The 20,076-nt window shown below is 45.5% G+C and overlaps 1 protein-coding gene across 2 annotated transcripts in view; it reads right to left on the reverse strand.

The window, feature by feature from the left end:
* The window catches only part of SGCE (sarcoglycan epsilon), a 94,394-nt gene extending 81,895 nt beyond the window's left edge, over positions 1–12,499 (reverse strand). Inside the window, exons 1-2 of one of the 2 annotated variants that reach the window (XM_030200664.1) lie at positions 12,401–12,499; positions 9,881–10,038 (exon numbers count right to left, since the gene is read on the reverse strand). In XM_030200664.1, coding sequence (XP_030056524.1) covers positions 9,881–9,997 — 117 coding nt within the window. In that variant the 5' untranslated portion in view covers positions 9,998–10,038; positions 12,401–12,499. The remainder of the gene's footprint in view (positions 1–9,880; positions 10,039–12,400) is intronic. The other variant, XM_030200655.1, reaches the window with a different exon arrangement.
* Between the last annotated feature and the right edge of the window lie 7,577 nt (positions 12,500–20,076).

A 20,076-nucleotide genomic window follows, 5' to 3' on the forward strand; every position in this document is an offset into this window, starting at 1 on the left:
CAATGTGAAGAAATGCAAAGTGATGCACTTAGGGAATAGAAATCCTCGGGAGACATATGTGTTAGGCGGGGAGAGTCTGATAGGTACGGGCGGAGAGAGGGATCGTGAAGTGATAGTATCTGAGGATCTGAAGGCGACGAAACAGTGTGGCAAGGCGGTGGCCGTAGCTAGAAGGTTGCTAGGCTGTATAGAGAGAGGTGTGACCAGCAGAAGAAAGGAGGTGTTGATGCCCCTGTATAAGTCGTTGGTGAGGCCCCACCTGGAGTATTGTGTTCAGTTTTGGAGGCCTTACCTTGCGAAGGATGTAAAAAGAATTGAAGCGGTGCAAAGAAAAGCTACGAGAATGGTAAGGGATTTGCGTTACAAGACGTATGAGGAGAGACTTGATGACCTGAACATGTATACTCTGGAAGAAAGGAGAAACAGGGGTGATATGATACAGACGTTCAAATATTTGAAAAGTATTAATCCGCAAACGAACCTTTTCCGGAGGTGCGAAGGCGGTAGAACGAAAGGACATGAAATGAGATTGAAGGGGGGCAGACTCAAGAAAAATGTCAGGAAGTATTTTTTCACGGAGAGAGTAGTGGATGCTTGGAGAACTCTTTTATTAAAAGAAACGCAAAACAATACTTCAACAAAAGTATGTACAAGCAATAAAAACCCCCACATATCTCCTAGACCCTACACACCTATACAAACCTATACAAAGCCAACTAAACCCCCCCCCCCTTAAAAACCCCCACCCTATACCAAACCTCCCCTATGGAGGTTTCAAATGAACATGTTTCCACCACACATTTGCCTTCTGTAACCCTTCCGTCACCCGTTCCCATTTAGCCACCTCCTGAACTCCCCTAATTATGTCCCAACTAACCTGTTCAGCCGACCTGTAGTCCTGGTGCAGGGACACCCCACACCGAGCCATCCAAAGGTAAAACCTGAGTATTACCGAAATGATAAACTCCGTCACCGGATCCAAACCCCCACTTCGCTGCTGCCGCCCATAGACCCAATCAGCATATGAGTACGACTGGAAGCTAGAAATGTGCAAAAGCGATGCCACTCTATCCCCCACGGTCCTGGAAAAGGGGCAATCCCGCAAAAAATGGTCCATTGTTTCTTCCGTACCCACACATTCCCCCCTTGGACAATCCCTATCCTGCATAGTCCTATAGTTGAGATTTCCTCTCACATACAATTTCCCATGAAAGGACAGCCAAGCAATGTCCCTGTACTTAGGCGGAATCCGCCTCGATGTAACCAATAGCAAGCCCTGCCGCAGCACCGACCCAGGTGCATCTCGGAGTGTCAGGGGTGCTGAAAAGGCCTGGGCCCGCACCCTTTCCACCCATACCTCCCTGCTCCCTGCCTTAATTTCCTCCACCGTGATCCCCCAGACTCTTACCAACCGAACCAACATCCAATAGTACCCTACCTGCATGGGTGCCCCCTTCTTTAAAGCCGCCACCCTTCCCCCCATCCGCCATGGCATCCAAAATCTTTCCCACCATAACAAGACACTTTGTGCCCACCCTGGCGGGTCCCTACCCACTGCCCGTCCCAAATTAAACTGGAGGAACAGGGAACTGAAAAATAACACTGGGTTCACCATTCCCACCCCGCCATCCTTCCGGGGTAAGTATGTAATGTTCCGTTTAACCGGGTTCAGCCGATTCCCCCACAGTAGTTGGAAAAACACACTATACAGGGTAGTATAACAGTGTGCTGGCACCAAACAAATATAACTGAGAAACAGGAACATGGGCACCAGGTGCCTCTTAATCAGCTGAACCCGGTCAGACATTGTCATCCTTCAGCCTTTCCATCTGTCAACCTTGACTGTAGCTGCCTGGATGCACCGCTGCCAGTTAAAAGATGCATAATCTCCTTGATCAAAATAAACCCCTAACACTCTCATTCTGGCAATTGCGGCCGGAAACCCCCCTCCCAAAGCAAATGCCAGCCCTGGTGGACCCACCCATAAACTCTGACTTTTCTGGAAATTAATCAGTGACCCCGAGGCCCGTGAGTAACTGGAAATCAACTCCTGCAACTTCTCCCCCTCCCTTGGATCCGCCACCCACACTGTGATGTCATCTGCGTAAGCTACCACCCTCAAATGACACCCTGTACTCACCTCCACCCCCCGAAATCCCTCCCTCCCTCCCTGCTCTAAACGCCTAACAAAGGGATCTATTGCGAAGGTGTATAACAGAGGACTTAGGGGACACCCTTGCCGAACCCCTGCTGTGACCCCAAAACTCTTCCCTTTCCAACCATTTACCAGAGGAAAACAACTGGCCCCGGTGTAAAGTAACTGTAACTGTGCCACCCAATCCCTTGGAAATCCATAATGCTCTAACAACCTCCAAAGAAAAAACCACTGTACCCTATCAAAAGCTTTATCTTGGTCTAAAGCCACCACCAACCTCCCATTCCCCTCCCCCCGGCTGTGCTCTAGACCCTCCCTAACCCATGCAGCCGCCTCCAAGACCCCCCTCCCCTTAACCCCACACTGCTGTGAGACTGCCACCACTTCCTGGACCACTGACTTCATCCTTTTTAAGAGCATATGTGCAAAAATTTTCCTGTCCCCATTCAACAAGGCGATAGGACGCCAGTTCAACAGGGACCCAGGATCTTTCCCTTTACTAAGCAAAACTAATGCTGCCTCTGTCAGAGATTGGGGCAGAATCCCCTGCTGTCGTGCGGCTTCCCAGACCTGCAACAGAATTGGAGCCAGATGGACCTTAAAAGTCTGGTAATATTCAGCCGTCAGGCCATCTGGCCCTGGAGCCGTTCTTTTCCGTAAGGCCCCGATGGCCTCCTCCACTTCCCCCAGTGTCCAGGGACGCGACAGGGCCTGGAGATGGGGCCCTCCCTTTCCCACCCCTGGTGTCCCGTCGATATAGTGTCCCATCACCTCCTTATCCAAGTGTCCTCCCGAAAAAAAACGTGCAAAATGTTCTCCTACTACCTTCAAAATCCCCTCCTTCGAAACCTGCACTACCCCCCTTGCGTCCCTTAACCCTCCCACTACCCTACGCTCCCTCCGCTCCTTACAGCAGACAAACGGATCAGGACTAATCAATTTCCCGAAATCACGTTCATAAAGCAAGGAGACATATCTATCGTATTGGACCTTCTCTAACTGCGCTTGCAGTTCCAGGATATCCTCCCGCCTACCCCCTGTGGAGAGTAAATAATCCCTGCGTTTCTTAAGTGCCGTTCCTAACCTCGTCCTTTCCCGTCCTTCCCTTCTTGCCTGTTGGGTAAAAAATCTCCTCGTGCGCTTTTTGACTACCTCCCACCATTCTCCAATAGAGGGAAAAATACCCTGGATGGAGAGCTGATCCTCCAAGAAGGCCCGATACTCCTCCTGCATTCTCGTATCTGCTACCCATTTAAGGTTGAGCCGCCATAAACCCCTTCCTGGCCTATGCCCCGCCCAACCTCCTACCTCAATTAACACCAGCTTATGGTCCGAGAAGTCTACGTCCACTAATCTGGGGCCCTGCCCGCATGCCCCTTCCCGAACCAAAAATCTATCTATCCTACTCTTACACTGACCCCGTGAAAATGTGAAACCCTGTACCTCAGGGGAATGTTCTATGTGCACATCAACCAGCCCTGCCCCTTTCATTATCCCTGCCAAACGTACCCCATCATACCTCACCTGCGCTGTCCTCCCCCCACTATCCTGCCTCCTTAAAATAGTATTAAAATCCCCCCCCCAAACCACCTGACGTGCTGTATAGAGATAAGGTTTAACTTTCCCAAACAACGAGGAACGTTCCTTCTTACTTTGAGGCCCGTAAATATTAATAATCCGCAACGCCACCCCGTGCCACAACACATCTAACACCAAACACCTCCCAATACCTAACTCTATCACTTTTTGAATATCTACATTATGTGTTTTAAATATGATCCCTACCCCCCCATACCTTTCTCCTGCCAAACCCCAAACCGAAGGTCCCCATCTCCAGGCCCGTTGTGCCCGCCTAATCGCTTCTAGCGTTTGTAGCCGTGTTTCCTGAAGCAGAATACAGTCCGCCTGTATCTTAGAGAGGCCATCAAAGGCCAAACATTGCGCCCTCTGGGAAGCCACACTCGCCACATTCAATGTGGCAAACAAAAAAACAATTCCTGCCATTACCATCATTGAGTAGAAGGTATTCTCTGCTCACCTCCTTCCTGCATATCTGCCCTCTGCAGCACCCCACTACCAACGCCCTGCACCCCTTCTGCAGAATCCCTTCCTTCCTCCGCCCAATCCCGAACACCAAGTTTAAAACCCTTATCCTTCTCTTCCCCCTCCCCCCTCCTTTCTTCCTCCCCTTCTTCTTCTTAGAGTCATCCAGACCACCATCTCCCCTCTCACAAAAGAAGGCCCCCCCCCTCCCCTACTTGCTCCCTAACTCTGAGCTGCTCCCCTGCCCCCCCCCACCCCCTTACCTCATTCCCATCACCCCTTTTACCCTGTTCCTGTCTAGATCTGATCCTATCAGACCGCCTCTTAATCCCTTCTCCTTCTCCTGTCCCCTTCTTCTCCACTCCCTCTACTTCCAACCTCCCCCCTCCTCCTTCGTTCCCAACCCCTACCATCCGGACCTTCCCCCCCTTCTTCTTACACCTACCACCCTCTCCCTGTTCCACCTCAAATTTCCTCTTCCCTTCATCCCCCCCCAGGACTCCCTCTCCCTCCCCTCCCCCACCTTCCTCGATCTCCTCCTCCCTACCTTCCTCTTCCAGAATCTGAAAACGGTTCTCCACCCTACACTCCTGTGATCCAAATTCCGAGCCACCCAACTCCTCCCTACCCTTCCCCTCAGCCCCCCTTTGTTTCTTACGAACTTGAACCCAACCCCCTTCTCCCTCCCCCTGTTCCCTCACCTGTTCCTCCCCCCGTACCCCTGAAACCTCTTCCTCCCTCCTCCCCTTCTGCATCTTCCCTACTCCCTGTACCTCCGGGCCCTGACCCTGAAACCGCCCTCCCCCCCACCCCCCCCCTCCTGGACCAAACTCCCCCATCCCCCACCCTCTTCCCCCTCATTATGAAAAGCCCTCGGGCAATTCCGAAAGGCATGCCCCAGATCCCCACAAAGATTGCACCGGATAGAGGAACATTCTTCCGAAAGGTGATCCTTAGACCCACACTTTGCACACTGCTGTACCGGGCAGGACATGCTAAAGTGGCGGAAAGACCCACACCTAAAACATTGTCTTGGCTGTCCTTTATAGAAGCACAGGATCCTATCTCTCCCGATAAAAGCTGCCGAGGGAATATGCTGGACCACCTGACCCACCTGTTTAAGCCTAACTAAAGCCCCCCACCCCCCTGCCCATACTCTACTTGGATCCGGGAGCTTGGTTAGTGGAGTTCTCAATTCAGCATACCGCTGAACCCAGAAGGCCAGGTCCGCCGCTGAGATGGATTCATTCCGGACTAAAAGGGTCACCTGCACCAGATCAGGTCTGCTTATCGGAATCACCCTATAATTTCTCCATTCCCCCCTCCCTCGAACTTCTTCGTACTTTTCCCAAAACACCTCCATCCCCCTTTGAGTCAAAAAACTAACATCATATTCCGGAATGTTAGCCGGGTGGATGCAAGCATATAAATCTACTGGAATAAACCCTAGCCCTAGTACCAACTGCAAAACCTTATCCCGGGATGGCATACCCCCCTCCCCCACCCATTTGAGCTGAACGACATTTCGGCGTTTGGGGATCTGCCCCTGCCCCCTCCCTCCTCCTCCAAACCCGTCTCCCCCCCTACCCGCAAAACCTAACCTCCCCCTCCCCTGCTCTCCTTCCCCCCTTACCACAGCCGCAAAAGATACCGACATCTTCCCCTCCCCACCCCCGCTCTTCCCTGACCTGGAACCGTCCCGACCATCCAAACCCATGCCCTTCTTCAACTGCCCCTTCTGAGCTGTCCCCATGCCCCCACCCCCTCTACCTTCTGCAGCCTGCCCTGGCACCACCCCCCTCCCTTCCTCCCCCCTCCTCTGATCACAGACTGCCACCTCCATAGCTTCAAAAGAACACCCATTCTGTCCCTCTTCTCTTACCAATCCCCCACCCTGCTCATCCACCCCATCCAAAGCAGCCTTCCCCAAGTCCAAACTGAAACCATTTACTAGACTGTCACTGTTCTCCAGATTTTGTCCACAGGGGAGATCCCTGCTTATCTGTTCAGAAGAAACCTTGCACTGCTGCTCCCTCTGAATATCCTGCTGCTCAGGCTCCTCTGCTCCCAGCTGGCTGTCTGTTGCATTCTGCTCAGAAGGGTCCCGCGCGAGACCAGTCTCTGTGTTATGAGAGGAATTTCCCCTTGCTTCCTCCTGATTGGCAGAAACCTCCTGTCTTTCCAGCTCTGGAAGGCAGGATTCGCCAGAGCCTGCTTGCCCAGCTGCAGCTACTCCTTGTAATTTAGCAACAGTTCCTGCACTCAGGGAGCCTGTAGAGTGCACCTGTGTTTGCAAGCAGAGCTCTTCTGCTGGCAACAGTTCTTCCACAAATGCACCTTCAACCAGAGTAAAACTGTCCTTTTTACCTTCTCCTGTCCTGCCTTCTTCAGGAAACCTTCTTTCTGCAAGACTAGGAACACTTGTCTGGAGCTCTTGTATGAAAAAGTCTCTATCTCTGGTTTCCATAGCCTGCAAATGTGTAGGAGCCTTTTGAAGCTCTTTCTCTGTCCTTGTAGGCTCCAGAGATACTATGGACTCCCTGCTGCCTCCTCCCTTCTCATTACCAGAAGCAGCCATCACAGTAAGTGCACCAGAATCTGTTTGACTTACTAAGCCCTTCATAAATTGCAGTGTATGTCCAGTGTTTGTAGCTGGCAAGTCCTCACTCACACACTGTTGTTGTTGAAAAAGTTCTGCTGTATATACTGGGGAATACTGACTCTGAGATTTTGCTGTGCCTTATGCCATTCTCTCCTGGTTTATGTAAAGTTCCCTTAAGGGATTATCAGTATTCTTCTTTAATGAAACCAAAGTCTTTTCTTTGTGTTGAAGCTGCTTTAACAAACGAGATTCTTCTTTCTTGTAAATGTCCTGTTTATCTCCCGGGGCCAGCCTAGTCATGGCTTTTGCCATCTTCAGCCGTTTCCCCTGCTCCTCTATGTCTTTCTCCAGGGCTTTAATCATTCGCACCCTTTGTACCACTTCTTCAGCCAAGTGCCCCGGTCCTTCACTCACCGACCGTACACCATCCTCCCTGTCTTCATCCTCCTCCGACCAATCACTATCATAGTCCTGTACGCCCGGACCCGGCTGAAGCTCCTGGTGTACCACCATCGGCTCCTCTCCTTCCACAGTCTGGAGGCCCGAGGCCCTCCCTATCCACTTCCCCCCTCCATGTTCTTCAGGCTCCCTTTCCGGAAACCGCTGGGTCATGGAGGAGGTACCTGTTACCTCTTCATCTCGGAGACGCTGAGCCCTGCGGTCCACAGGGCTCCTTTCTCTGCTCCCCAAGGCTGGACTGAGCTGCACACAACCCTTCCGGGCCTTCTGGTCCGTAGGGCCCAGAGGCCCCATGTCCTGGGCCTTTCCTGGGAAACTCTTCCCCGGGCCTCTCTGCCCACCTGGGGAAGGAGCCAGCCCAGCACCCTTCCTGCTCTCTAGAGACCGAGCCTTCAAGCACACGTCCTTCTCTCACCAAGTCTAGGCTGGAATGCCCTCCCGCGGGAACTTGGTGGAAATGAAAACGGTAACAGAATTCAAACACGCGTGGGATAAACATAAAGGAATCCTGTTCAGAAGGAATGGATCCTAAGGAGCTTAGCCAAGATTGGGTGGCAGAGCCGGTGGCGGGAGGTGGGGATAGTGCTGGGCAGACTTATACGGTCTGTGCCAGAGCCGGTGGTGGGAGGCGGGGCTGGTGGTTGGAAGGCAGGGATAGTGCTGGGCAGACTTATACGGTCTGTGCCCTGAAGAGGACAGGTACAAATCAAAATAGGGTATACACAAAAAGTAGCACATATGAGTTTATCTTGTTGGGCAGACTGGATGGACCATGCAGGTCTTTTTCTGCCGTCATTTACTATGTTACTATGTTACTATCCTGCTTATAATCGAACGAGAAAAACGCCCAAGTTCCGACCTAAATCGGGAGATGGACGTTTATCTCACAAAAATGAATAACATGGTATAATCGAAAGCCGAACTTGGACGTTTTCAACTGCACTCCATCGCGGAAGCGTACAAAGTTGACGGGGGCGTGTCGGAGGCGTGGTGAAGGCGGGACTGGGGCATGGTTATCACCGAACAGAGATGGGTGCCTTTCGCTGATAATGGAAAAAAAGTATGCGTTTGTAGCTAGAATTTAGGGCACTTTTCCTGGACCCTGTTTTTTCATGAATAAGGCCCCAAAAAGTGCCCTAAATGACCAGATTACCACCAGAGGGAATCGGGGATGACCTCCCCTGACTCCCCCAGTGGTCACTAACCCCCTCCCACCACAAAAAAGTATGTTTCACAACTTTTTATTTTCACCCTCAGATGTCATACCCACCTCCCTGGCAGCAGTATGCAGGTCCCTGGAGCAGTTGTTAGGGGGTGCAGTGGACTTTAGGCAGGTGGACCCAGGCCCATCCCCCCCTACCTGTTACAATTGTGCTGCTTAATGCTTAGTCGTCCAACCCCCCCAAACCCACTGTACCCACATGTAGGTGCCCCCCTTCACCCCTTAGGGCTATAGTAATGGTGTAGACTTGTGGGCAGTGGGTTTTGAGGGGGATTTGGGGGGCTCAACACACAAGGGAAGGGTGCTATGCACCTGGGAGCTTTTACCCTTTTTTTTGTTTTTGTAAAAGTGCCCCCTAGGGTGCCTGGTAGGTGTCCTGGCATGTGAGGGGGACCAGTGCACTACGAATCCTGGTCCCTCCCACGAACAAATGCCTTGGATTCATTTGTTTTTGAGCTGGGCGCTTTCATTTTCCATTATCGCTGAAAAGCAAAAACGCCCAGCTCACAAATTGTCGAATAAAACATGGACGTCTATTTTTTTTGAAAATACGGTTCGGTCCACCCCTTCACGGACCCGTTCTCGGAGATAAACGCCCATGGAGATAGACATTTTCGTTCGATTATGCCCCTCTACGTATAAGTTATAAACGCAGGCAACACAAACCTTATCCAAAAAAAGAATAGCATGTTCCAACAACTCCAAATCCCAGCACCCCCCATCAATACCCAACCCATCTTAGAATCAAACACAGTATCAAGATCCCTATTCCCCCCCCCCCCTCCCCACAACTCCCACCCTCCCACCTATCCCTAACAAAAGGATCAAGTCAAGGCCTGGGTTCTTATGACCCCACAGGACCTTCACTGAAGAAGTAGCAATGATGTTGGTGCTTCCCTACAATCTACACACCCAGGTACCCGCCCAACATGAATTAGTCAATAGCTTGGAGTAACCATTCGACAAGAGTACTAATCAAGGTGATAGTGCAATCACAACACGTTAAGAACCAAACTTCTTCCCCTAGGGGACAGAGAGGACAGGGAAGGATCCCATAGCTTCAAAAAACGAGTTTTACGTTTGTGAGATCCCTCACCTCCCAATTTAGCAATTGATGTACCTGATTACACCAATGCCAGTATACTGGTGGTGTGTCCAATATCCAGAACTGCAAAATACATTTTCGTGCCAATAAGCAAGCTTTCCGAAACAACAAAGTTAACTCCGCTGTGGCTCCCCTCAAAGACCCAGGACAGTTCAATACCATTAGGGACAGAGTTCTTGCTAACTGACGCCGAACAATCAACGACAGATAAGCAATGATCTGATCCCAAAATTGTTGGACCTTCTCACATGCAGAACTACAATTATTTAGAATCCACAGAGAAAGTAAAGATACCTCGATGATGGTTGGCTTGCCCACATTCTCTACGGTTGGTGATCCGTACAGCACTCCGTCACTATATGGTGTCCTCTGAATATAACGAAGCCAGCCTGGTCTGTCAGGGTAACCCATTAAATTTGTGTTGAATGTTATTGGATCATTACTTATCTCACCTAAATGAGAAAGAGGGTTTTAAAAAGTACAAGTGCCAAGATTAACAGAAATATTTCTTCCTGTGACTCTACAAAAAAAACAGAAATCAGCTACAGCTCAGGTAAATTAGAATTAAGAACAAAATGGTAAGCTCTAGACGGCACTGTATAAGTCTATGGGTACCTTTTACTACAGCATGGTAAAGTTTTGCAATCAATCAGTGGTATATGCTTAAATTACCAAACAGGGGCCAATATTCAGACCGTAGGAGTTAACTGGGCTGCCTCTTGCGGTCAACGCTGAGCCAGGATATTCAATGCTGGGCCATTTTTGGTGACCAGAACTGAATGTCCGGTTTATTTTTGGATGATTTAAACTTAACCGGCCAAGTCAATATTCTGAAACTGGCTGGTTAAGTTTAAACTGGCTAAAGATAGGCCTGCTATTTCAGCAGCCCAATTTGGACACCAAACTTAGCCGGCAGCTCCCTGTCAGTTAAATAGTCGTTTAAGTGCTACTTAACTGGCCAGGAGCTGTTCCTGGCCAATTAAATAGCGCTGAATATCAGGCAGGAAGTGTAAAACTTCAGCAGTAATTTGGAGGCATTTCCGACATCTTAAAATACAGTTACCACGCAGAAGAAAACTTTACCATGTGGTAAGTGTAGTTACAGATAGGAAGTGTAAGTGCATTTGCAGTATCTGCAACAGTGACAGCATGAGGTCAGTTAATATGTGCCAACTGCAAGATGCTCCCTGCCTGTGTATACCCAATTCTCGCCCCATATCAGGGCATGTAGACAGTGTGTGAATTGAAACAGCTAACCCCCCTCATTCTATAACAGGGCACATAAAATTAAGCACCATTTGTGCATGCATGCAGGGCTGGTGTTAGACATTCAGGGGCCCAAGGCAGAAACGGGGGAAGGGGTCCAAAAGCTGGCCTTGAGGCTAAGCCTCCTGTACCTTGGGGTGCCCTATGGTATGGGGGCCCAGGGCAATTGCCCTGTTTGCCACCCCTTAACGCCAGCCCTGCATACATGTCATGGAATACTAGCACCTACGCATCTATACAGGGAATTCTAGAAATGGAGTTCAATGATCGGTACTGTACAAAATCGGTGTAAAGCACTATTCTGTAAAGGGCGCTCAAGGATGAGATCCCGTCATAGAATAGCACTCAGAGACAATTCCCGTGCCCAACTCATGGTATTTCGGTGGGTAAATGGCACTATACCGTAATACTGCATGCAACTCCTTGGGACACCGCTGACCGGCCCATTCCCCTCCCCTGGCCATGCCTTCTTCTGAGTGACATGCTATGGAATTTAGGCACCCGATGTTATAGAAGATTGTGCAGGCAGATGTGCACACAAAACCAAATTTGTGCCAATTAACTTCATTGATTGTTGAGGGGTCAATTAATTGATAGTAAAGGCTCGTTATCCAATTTGTTTGCATGCGCATCTTGGATCTGTACTGAAATTTCAGCACCCATATATAGTATCCAGGGGGATAATGTGCAATCACATGTGTAAGTGTGAGCTGTGCGCTCATCGGTGTTCTCAATGTGACACCTAAATGCCTTAGGGGCCCTTTTACTAAGCAACGGTAGAACTAACCAACGAATAGTGCATGCCAAATTAACCCTACCGCCGGGATAGTACGGGCACCTGGCACTAATTCCGAAGCTGCCATGTGCTGTTTCGCATTGGAAGAAAATAATTTTCTATTTTCTACCGCAGGGGCATTCCCGGTGGTAATCAGCAGCAAGGCCACATTGCCACATGCTGCCTGATTACCACATGAGTAGCGCGTGAGCCCTTTCCACCAAGTAAATAGGTGGTGGTAAGGGCTCAGGCAGTAAATAGTCACATGCTACATTTAATATTAGCTCATGGCCATTTACTGCCCCATTAAAAAAAAGGCCTATTAACCCGCCACGGTAAAAAATGGCCCAGCAAATGCCAATTTCATGTGCTTGCACTACTGCAGGCAATTTTTACCGCAGTCCCTTAGTGAATAAATGTGAGAGCAGAACAGGAGCGTGGCGTATCTCCACTTATGTGCACACCTTATAGAATACTGTAAGTTGCAGGCGCTAACTGCTGCATTGAGATGCACTCATTTACCCATGGCATAAGTGGGTACGCCTAAATATACATGTGCCGATGCCGACTTATGCTATCATTCGATAATGCAGAATGATTACTAGACTTACAGTAGATAAAGTGGACAGATGTTTATTTGTGCATTCAAAGTTACACTAAACAGGAAAAACAGCTTTAAACCTACTGCCCCAATAGAAATTCTTCAATACATTATACAGTGTGTTTAGCAAAACAACAGTTTCACAAATAGACAAAATCAAAGCACGCCATACCAGGCTTTGGATAAGGAGGAAATTCTCCCTTAAAATATTCTCTCTCCAAAACGTGAACAAAGAGGACTCCAGAGGAAGGGTAAACATTCCGATCAGAGTGCACCTTAGAAAGAATGGTGTACACTGAAAAGCAGAAAGAAAGAAGATAGAAAACAGCAGAAGTAAGACATGCTCTGGCTCACAAGACATGCAAGGGACTTCAGAAGCTCAGCTTGGGTTGGTTACAAGTGGCAGCAGTGTAGCTTGACCCAACAGCATGCGAAAGTAGCACGTCATGCTGACCTACAATCACCTCTTTCATACATATATTCTGTCTAAAGCTCATGGGTATAATAACAGGCATGTATATTTTAAACCATGAACATATTTGTTATTTGTTGAAGCATGAAATATAAACAAAATTACTATGAATGTTTTATAGTTGTAAAAAGAAATAGCCACAGTAGAAAGTTTTGCAAAGAACTCAGTCTAAGACACGCAGAAGGAATTCTATTTCGGATTGTCTATTTTAGATGCCAAGAAGGTGCCTACTTGGAGTCTGTTCTAAAGAGGGAGGTAGACGTTTACTTCCTCTATAGACTACTAGTATAGAAGAGAAAATACATGTGTATATTTTAGGCACAGCCATTAATACCAGCCATAGAGCTGCTTTAAATGCTCACATCTAGATTCCTAAGAAACACATGTACACTATAGTAGTCTATAATTTGTATACATACCGATGCACCCTGCAGACACTCCACACCAGACTCTATCCATATATCTATCTATCTTCAAACTATGAGCCATCACATTTACATGCCATTTGATAGAATAGAGTAATGACATTTATAAACATGTGTGCATACATATGTGGCTATTCTGGTTATTTACTTTTGTTTTTCGCACCTAGATGTTGACACCCTCCTTACAAAATTACTCCCATTCTATATATGGTGCCTGAAAAATCTGTGCAGAAAAAAATTACACTTAGGCATATTCTCTAAAGTACGCCTACATTTTATAGACTAGGCTTAAAGTTCCGTGCAGTATATAGAATACACCGAGCAGCTTGCCACGTGACCAAATTTGGTTGCATCCATTTAGGCCACATTTTACTTGGTGTAAATCTCAATGCCTAAATTAGGCGCAGAGGGTCAGGTCAGCGCTTAAAAAATCCACATGAAAAACATATCTGCTTAAATGTATTCTATAAGAGTTAGGTGCAATATATAGAATACGCTTAGTTGATATCCCAGCTCCTAAAATTATGCGCCTCCATTTATACTAATGAAAATGTGGCGTAAATCCCTGTGCATAGATTTATGTGGACTGCGCTATATTCTAGGAACGATATATAGAATCTGGCAGACAGCGGGTATATTCTATAATAATGTGCATAGATTTTAGAAATGAACAACAAAGTGAGGTAGAAACCAGGAGGATATCAACCAGTCTTTATTGGTAACAGCTAAAAGGTAACCCGACAGGGCTGTGTTTTGGCATAATTGGCCTGCCTCAGGGGTCAAGTAGATCTTTGCTGTGATGTGGAACTGTTTAACAACAAAGAATAATGTAGCCAAGGCTCTAACTGTAGTATCCTCAATGGATCAATGAGCGTTGAGTCACAAGAGCCGTCCGGCAATGGTATGTCAGGGCATACTAGGGAGGTAAAATTCCTTCACGAAATCAAAGACTGCTTTATGGAGCAGCTTGTACAGGAGCCAACAAGAGGAGGAAAAATGCTAGACCTAGTCCTTAGTGGAGCACATGATCTGGTGCACGAGGTAATGGTGCTGGAACTGCTTAATAACAATGATCATAATATGTCAGATTTGATATAAGCTCTGGAGTAAGAATACACAGGAAATCCAATACGTTAGCATTTAACTTTCAAATAAAAGACTATGATAAAATGAGAAGAGCAATGATTAAAAAAACTTAGAGGAGCAGCTGCGAAGGTCAAAAATTTACATCAGGTGTGATCTTGGAAGCCCAGGCCAGTTATATTCCATGTATTAAAAAAGGACGAATGAAGGCCAGGTGACAGCCGGCATGGTTAAAAAGTGAGGGGAAGGAAGCTATTAGAGTTAAAAGAAAATCCTTCAGAAAATGGAAGAAGAATCTGACTGAAAATAATAAGAAATTGCATAAGGAATGGCAAGTCAAATGTAAAGTGCTGATAAGGAAGGCAAAGAGGGACTTTGAAAAAAAAGATTGCAGTGGAGGCAAAAACACATAGTAAAAACTTTTTAGGTACATTAAAAGCAAGAATCCGGCAAAGGAATCAGTTGGACCGCTAGATGACCAAGGGGTAATAGGTCACTCAGGGAAGACAAAGACATAGAAGGGAGATTAAATTAATTCTTTGCTTTGGTCTTCAACGAGGAAGATTTGGGAAAGATACTGGTCCCAGAAATGGTATTCAGAGCTGATGAGTCAGAGAAACTGAATGAAATCTCTATAAACCTGGAAGATGTAATGGCGCAATTTGACAAATTGAAGAGTAGCAAATCTCCTGGACCAGATGGTATTCATCCCAGAGTACTAATAGAATTGAAAAATGAACTTGCAGAACTATTATTAGTAATATGTAATTTATCTTTAAAATCAAGCATGGTACCAGATGATTGGAGGGTGGCCAATATAATGCTAATTTTTAAAAGGGGTACCAATTGTTATACGGGAAATTATAGACTGGTGAGTCTGATGAAGGTGCCGGGCAAAATGATAGAGGCTATTATAAAGAACAAAATTACAGAACATATACATAAGCATGGACTAATAAAACAAAGCCAACATGGATTTAGTCAATGGGAATCTTGCCTCACTTATCTACTACATTTCTTTGAAGGAGTAAATAAACATGTGGATAAAGGTGAGCCGGTTGATATTGTGTATTTGGATTTTCAAAAGGCATTTGACAAAGTACCTCATGAATGAATCCTGAGGAATTTAGAAAGTCATGGAATAGTCCTTTTATGGAGTAAGAACTGATAGAAAACAAAGAGTAAGGTTAAATGGTCAGTATTCTCATTGGAGAAGGGTAGATTGTGGAGTTCCCCAGGGGGCTGTGCTGGGTCAGCTGCCTTTTAACATATTTATAAATGATCTAGAGAGATAGGATTAACTAGTGAGGTAATGAAGGGTTTTTTTTACAAAGGTGCGCTAGCATTTTTAGTTCACAGTAAAAATCAGCTGGCACTAAAAGCTGAGATGCCCATTATGGGATCTCAGCATTTAGCGCCAGTTAAAAATGCTAGTGCACCTTAGTGAAAGACCCCCTGAATTTGCTGATCACTCAAAGTTATTCAAAGTTGTAAATTGCAAGAGGATTGTGAAAAATTGCAAGAGGACATTACAAAACTGGGCATCCAAATGGCAGATGACGTTTAATGTGAGCAAGTGCAAAGTGATGCATGTGGGAAAGAGGAACTCAAACTATAGCTACGTGATGCAAGGTTCCACATTAGTAATCACCGCCCAGGATAAGGATCTAGGTGTCACCATTGATGATACGTTGAAACCCTCTTCTCAGTGTGCAGCGGTGGTTAGGAAAGCAAATAGAATGTTAGGAATTATTAGGAAAGGAATGGAAAACAAAAATGAGAATGTTATAATGTCTTTAGTTGACTCCATGGTACAACTGCACCTCGAATGCTGTGTGCAATTCTGGTCACTGCACCTCAATAAAAATACAGCAGAATTAGAAAAGGTACAGAGAAGGGTGATGAAAATGATAAAGGGGATGGGACGGCTTCTCTATGAGGAAAAGCAAAAGTGGCTATGGATCTCCTGCTTGGAGAAAAGAAGGTTGAGGGGAGATATGATAGACGTCTATAAGATAATAAGTGGAGTGGAATGGAGCAGGTAGACGTGAATCGCATGTTTACTCTTTCCAAAAATACTAGGACTAGGGGGGCAACTAGAGAAATACATAGAACATATTATTTTGTAGCCCTAGCAAACTGGGGTTCATAAGTGCCAAAGCACAGACTGCTCTTCTCGGCACATTTTGATAGGAATAAAACTGCAATACTGATATCTCTTGATCTCACCATGGCATTTGGCCGTGGGTAGTCTCAACTGAACTGGATGGGCTGTGGGTAGTCACAGCCGAACAGCTGGAAAGCTAAGTTTTTTCAAAATTATCTAAAGAAGTGACTTACAGAATTATAATAAAATAATGTGCCAGGAGGGTTTTTGCCAGTGATGAGTCCACAGGCCTCCCTAAAGTTAATTTATTAACAAAAGGAGTGCCTTAGCGGTTCGTTTGAGGCTTTTTCCTCCGTTTAACATCTATTTTTTCATATTTAGATACCTCATATTTGATTGGTTATTAGAACATATCGGTATTCTACAAACTTCACTACGAAATTTAGATTTGGCATCACAATTGGTAATAACAAAAAAAGCATAACTGTGGAGGATCCAAGATGGCGATTCGAGCAGACATGGCGTGATGGAGCTCCTGAACACGAGTGAGTGGAGTTGTTTTTGGAAATTTTCCCCGTGCTGGAAATGGGGAAAAGGAAGGGGAAACCCAAGACACCTACCTCTTTGGGCTTGGTGGAAGCCCCAACCACCAGACAATCCACCCTGGAGAATTTTGGAGTCCATACGCTGGGACAGAGGATACACGCCTTGACGGAATCTGCAACCTCGGAGGCAGACCGCAGTGTAGAGGGCGTTTCGCTAAGCCCACAACCAGATGCAGCTCCTCTAAGACCAAGAAGTAACTACGTGTCGACGGGGTTACAACGTGGAGAAGCACCTGAGAGGAGTCGGTCTTCCCTAACTGTGAGAGAAGGACCCGTTGAGGTATTGACCCCGGGAAGGTTGTCAATTGAAGAGAGTCAAAGTTTTTTGCTCTCTTCTCCTGCTCCCCGGGATGTTGCTTGTAGACAAAATGGAGGTATAGTGAAACCGGCTGTAGTAACTATGGAATCATTATGGGATGCGAAACAGGGGGTGAATTCCTCCCTTCTTCAGTTATCTAACTCCTTTAGAGGAGAGATTACAGAATTGAAACAGATGTGCCAAACTCTGTCTAGCCAAACTGATAAGCATTTGGAAAAAATTACCTCACTAGAAGCTGAGGTTGTTCATTTGCAGAGCTTTGCTGCTTCAGTTGTCAGGGACAGAGAGTTTCAAGTGCGTAAACTTGAATACATGGAAAATCAGGGGAGGAAAAATAATTTACAATTTTTAAATTTCCCAAAATTTCCTCTCATACCTGCCCTTGACATGCTGAAGAAATATTTTGGGGAAATATTGGGAATTCCCTCAGAAGGCTATCCGCCTATTGTCAGAGCCCAATATATTAAAGGAACTTCAAGATCACTACTACTACTACTACTATTTAGCATTTCTATAGCGCTACAAGGCATACGCAGCGCTGCACAAACATAGAAGAAAGACAGTCCCTGCTCAAAGAGCTTACAATCTAATAGACCAAAAAATAAATAAAGTAAGCAAATCAAATCAATTAATATGAACGGGAAGGAAGAGAGGAGGGTAGGTGGAGGCGAGTGGTTACAAGTGGTTACGAGTCAAAAGCAATGTTAAAGAGGTGGGCTTTCAGTCTAGATTTAAAGGTGGCCAAGGATGGGGCAAGACGTAGGGGCTCAGGAAGTTTATTCCAGGCGTAGGGTGCAGCAAGACAGAAGGCGCGAAGTCTGGAGTTGGCAGTAGTGGAGAAGGGAACAGATAAGAAGGATTTATCCATGGAGCGGAGTGCACGGGAAGGGGTGTAGGGAAGGACGAGTGTGGAGAGATACTGGGGAGCAGCAGAGTGAATACATTTATAGGTTAGTAGAAGAAGTTTGAACAGGATGCGAAAACGGATAGGGAGCCAGTGAAGGGTCTTGAGGAGAGGGGTAGTATGAGTAAAGCGACCCTGGCGGAAGATGAGACGGGCAGCAGAGTTTTGAACCAACTGGAGAGGGGAGAGGTGACTAAGTGGGAGGCCAGCAAGAAGCAGATTGCAGTAGTCTAAACGAGAGGTGACAAGGGTGTGGATAAGGGTTTTGGTAGAGTGCTCGGAAAGAAAGGGGCGGATTTTACGGATGTTGTAAAGAAAGAAACGACAGGTCTTGGCGGTCTGCTGGATATGAGCAGAGAAGGAGAGAGAAGAGTCAAAGATGACCCCAAGGTTTCGAGCTGAGGAGACAGGGAGAATGAGAGCGCCATCAACAGAAATAGAAACAGGGGGAGCGGGGAGGTGGGTTTGGGGGGGAAAATGAGAAGCTCGGTCTGAGAGGTCTCAACCTGATTTAAATCTGACTGAATTCCTAGAAAATTCTCTGGAAGTAATAACGGAAAGGACAACCCTTCTAGTGACATTTGCCTTAGTGCTGGACAGAAATAATATTTTCCCCATGTACTTTCATATATATACATTTTATTTACTTATTTACCTTGTTGTTTCCTTCACAGTATTTGATAGATTCACAAAGGTTATTTTGTTACGTCCAGGCACTTTTATGTGTTATTTTCCTCTTTTTCTTTTGGCACTTAGCGTGTGACGTCATTCATTATGATATTCCTATTTGGCGTTTTTCTTATGTGGTTTTTTCATTCTGGTTCTTCTTTTTTATTTATTTATTATTTCTCTATAGCTTCATACACACACACACACACACACATATATATATATATATATATTTTTTTTTTTTTTTTTTTTTTTTTTTTTTTAGCGCCATATTATATATAGATTTTTTCAGCGACATATTATACATCATATATTTCTTCAGTTTCATATATTTTGTTCAGCGTCATTTTATCACGTGGGTCATTGATATTTCATGATTAAATAATCCATTGCAAAGGCAGTGGACAGTCCATTTTTGGTGTCTATATATATTATACTTATATACATTTTTGTGCCTTTATATATACTTTTAATTTTATTTTTGTTTTATATTTTTTGTTTTTCATTTTCTTTGTTCCCCTGTATACGATTTTATTATTATTATTATTTTTATTTATATTTTCATTTTCATACACATCTAATAAATTCATGTACAGTTTCCCTGAGATCCCTATCTATGTTTTGGGTCCCATATGTGACAAGTTAGTTTGGGTAGTTCCTTTATATTATATTATTTTATGTACAAGATTTATTTATTTATTCATTTGTTTTAGATATCTCTGTTAGCAGTTTATGTGCTGTTATTCATCTGACCAACAAGGTATTTTTTCATCAGATACTACTAGGTATGTTTCTCATTCTTGTTTGATTGTGTTATCATTTCCATGTGAATGATAGTTTTCCCCTATCATATTTTTCCTTTATAATGTTTCATATTTATATATATATTATATTTGTTTTATATTTTATTATATTTTGCTCAAGGGCTATACGTATATTTTTAAGTGTTAATGTATATATTCTTTGCGTATTTTCCCTTTTTATGTATATTTTATTTTTATTTTATAGACCCCTGACGCAGACCTTTACAGCCGAAACACGTCACGTGTCAGGTCATTTGTGCAGATTTGAATAAAGACCTTGTTCAGGAAGACACTCATTGTGAGAAAACTTTTATTGGATCCACTGTTTGTTCGTCTGTCTTTGATTCTCCTGTGGAGAGATCACCTTCTGTGGGTGTTTGCTCCTCATGTACTTTCGTCATATGAATGCAGTTTTTTTAGGGTCTAAAATACAGGTTTTCCCAGATTTAGCAAGGGAAACA

Source organism: Microcaecilia unicolor, chromosome 1 (genome assembly GCF_901765095.1).
Source record: "Microcaecilia unicolor chromosome 1, aMicUni1.1, whole genome shotgun sequence".
Lineage (NCBI taxonomy): Eukaryota > Metazoa > Chordata > Amphibia > Gymnophiona > Siphonopidae > Microcaecilia > Microcaecilia unicolor.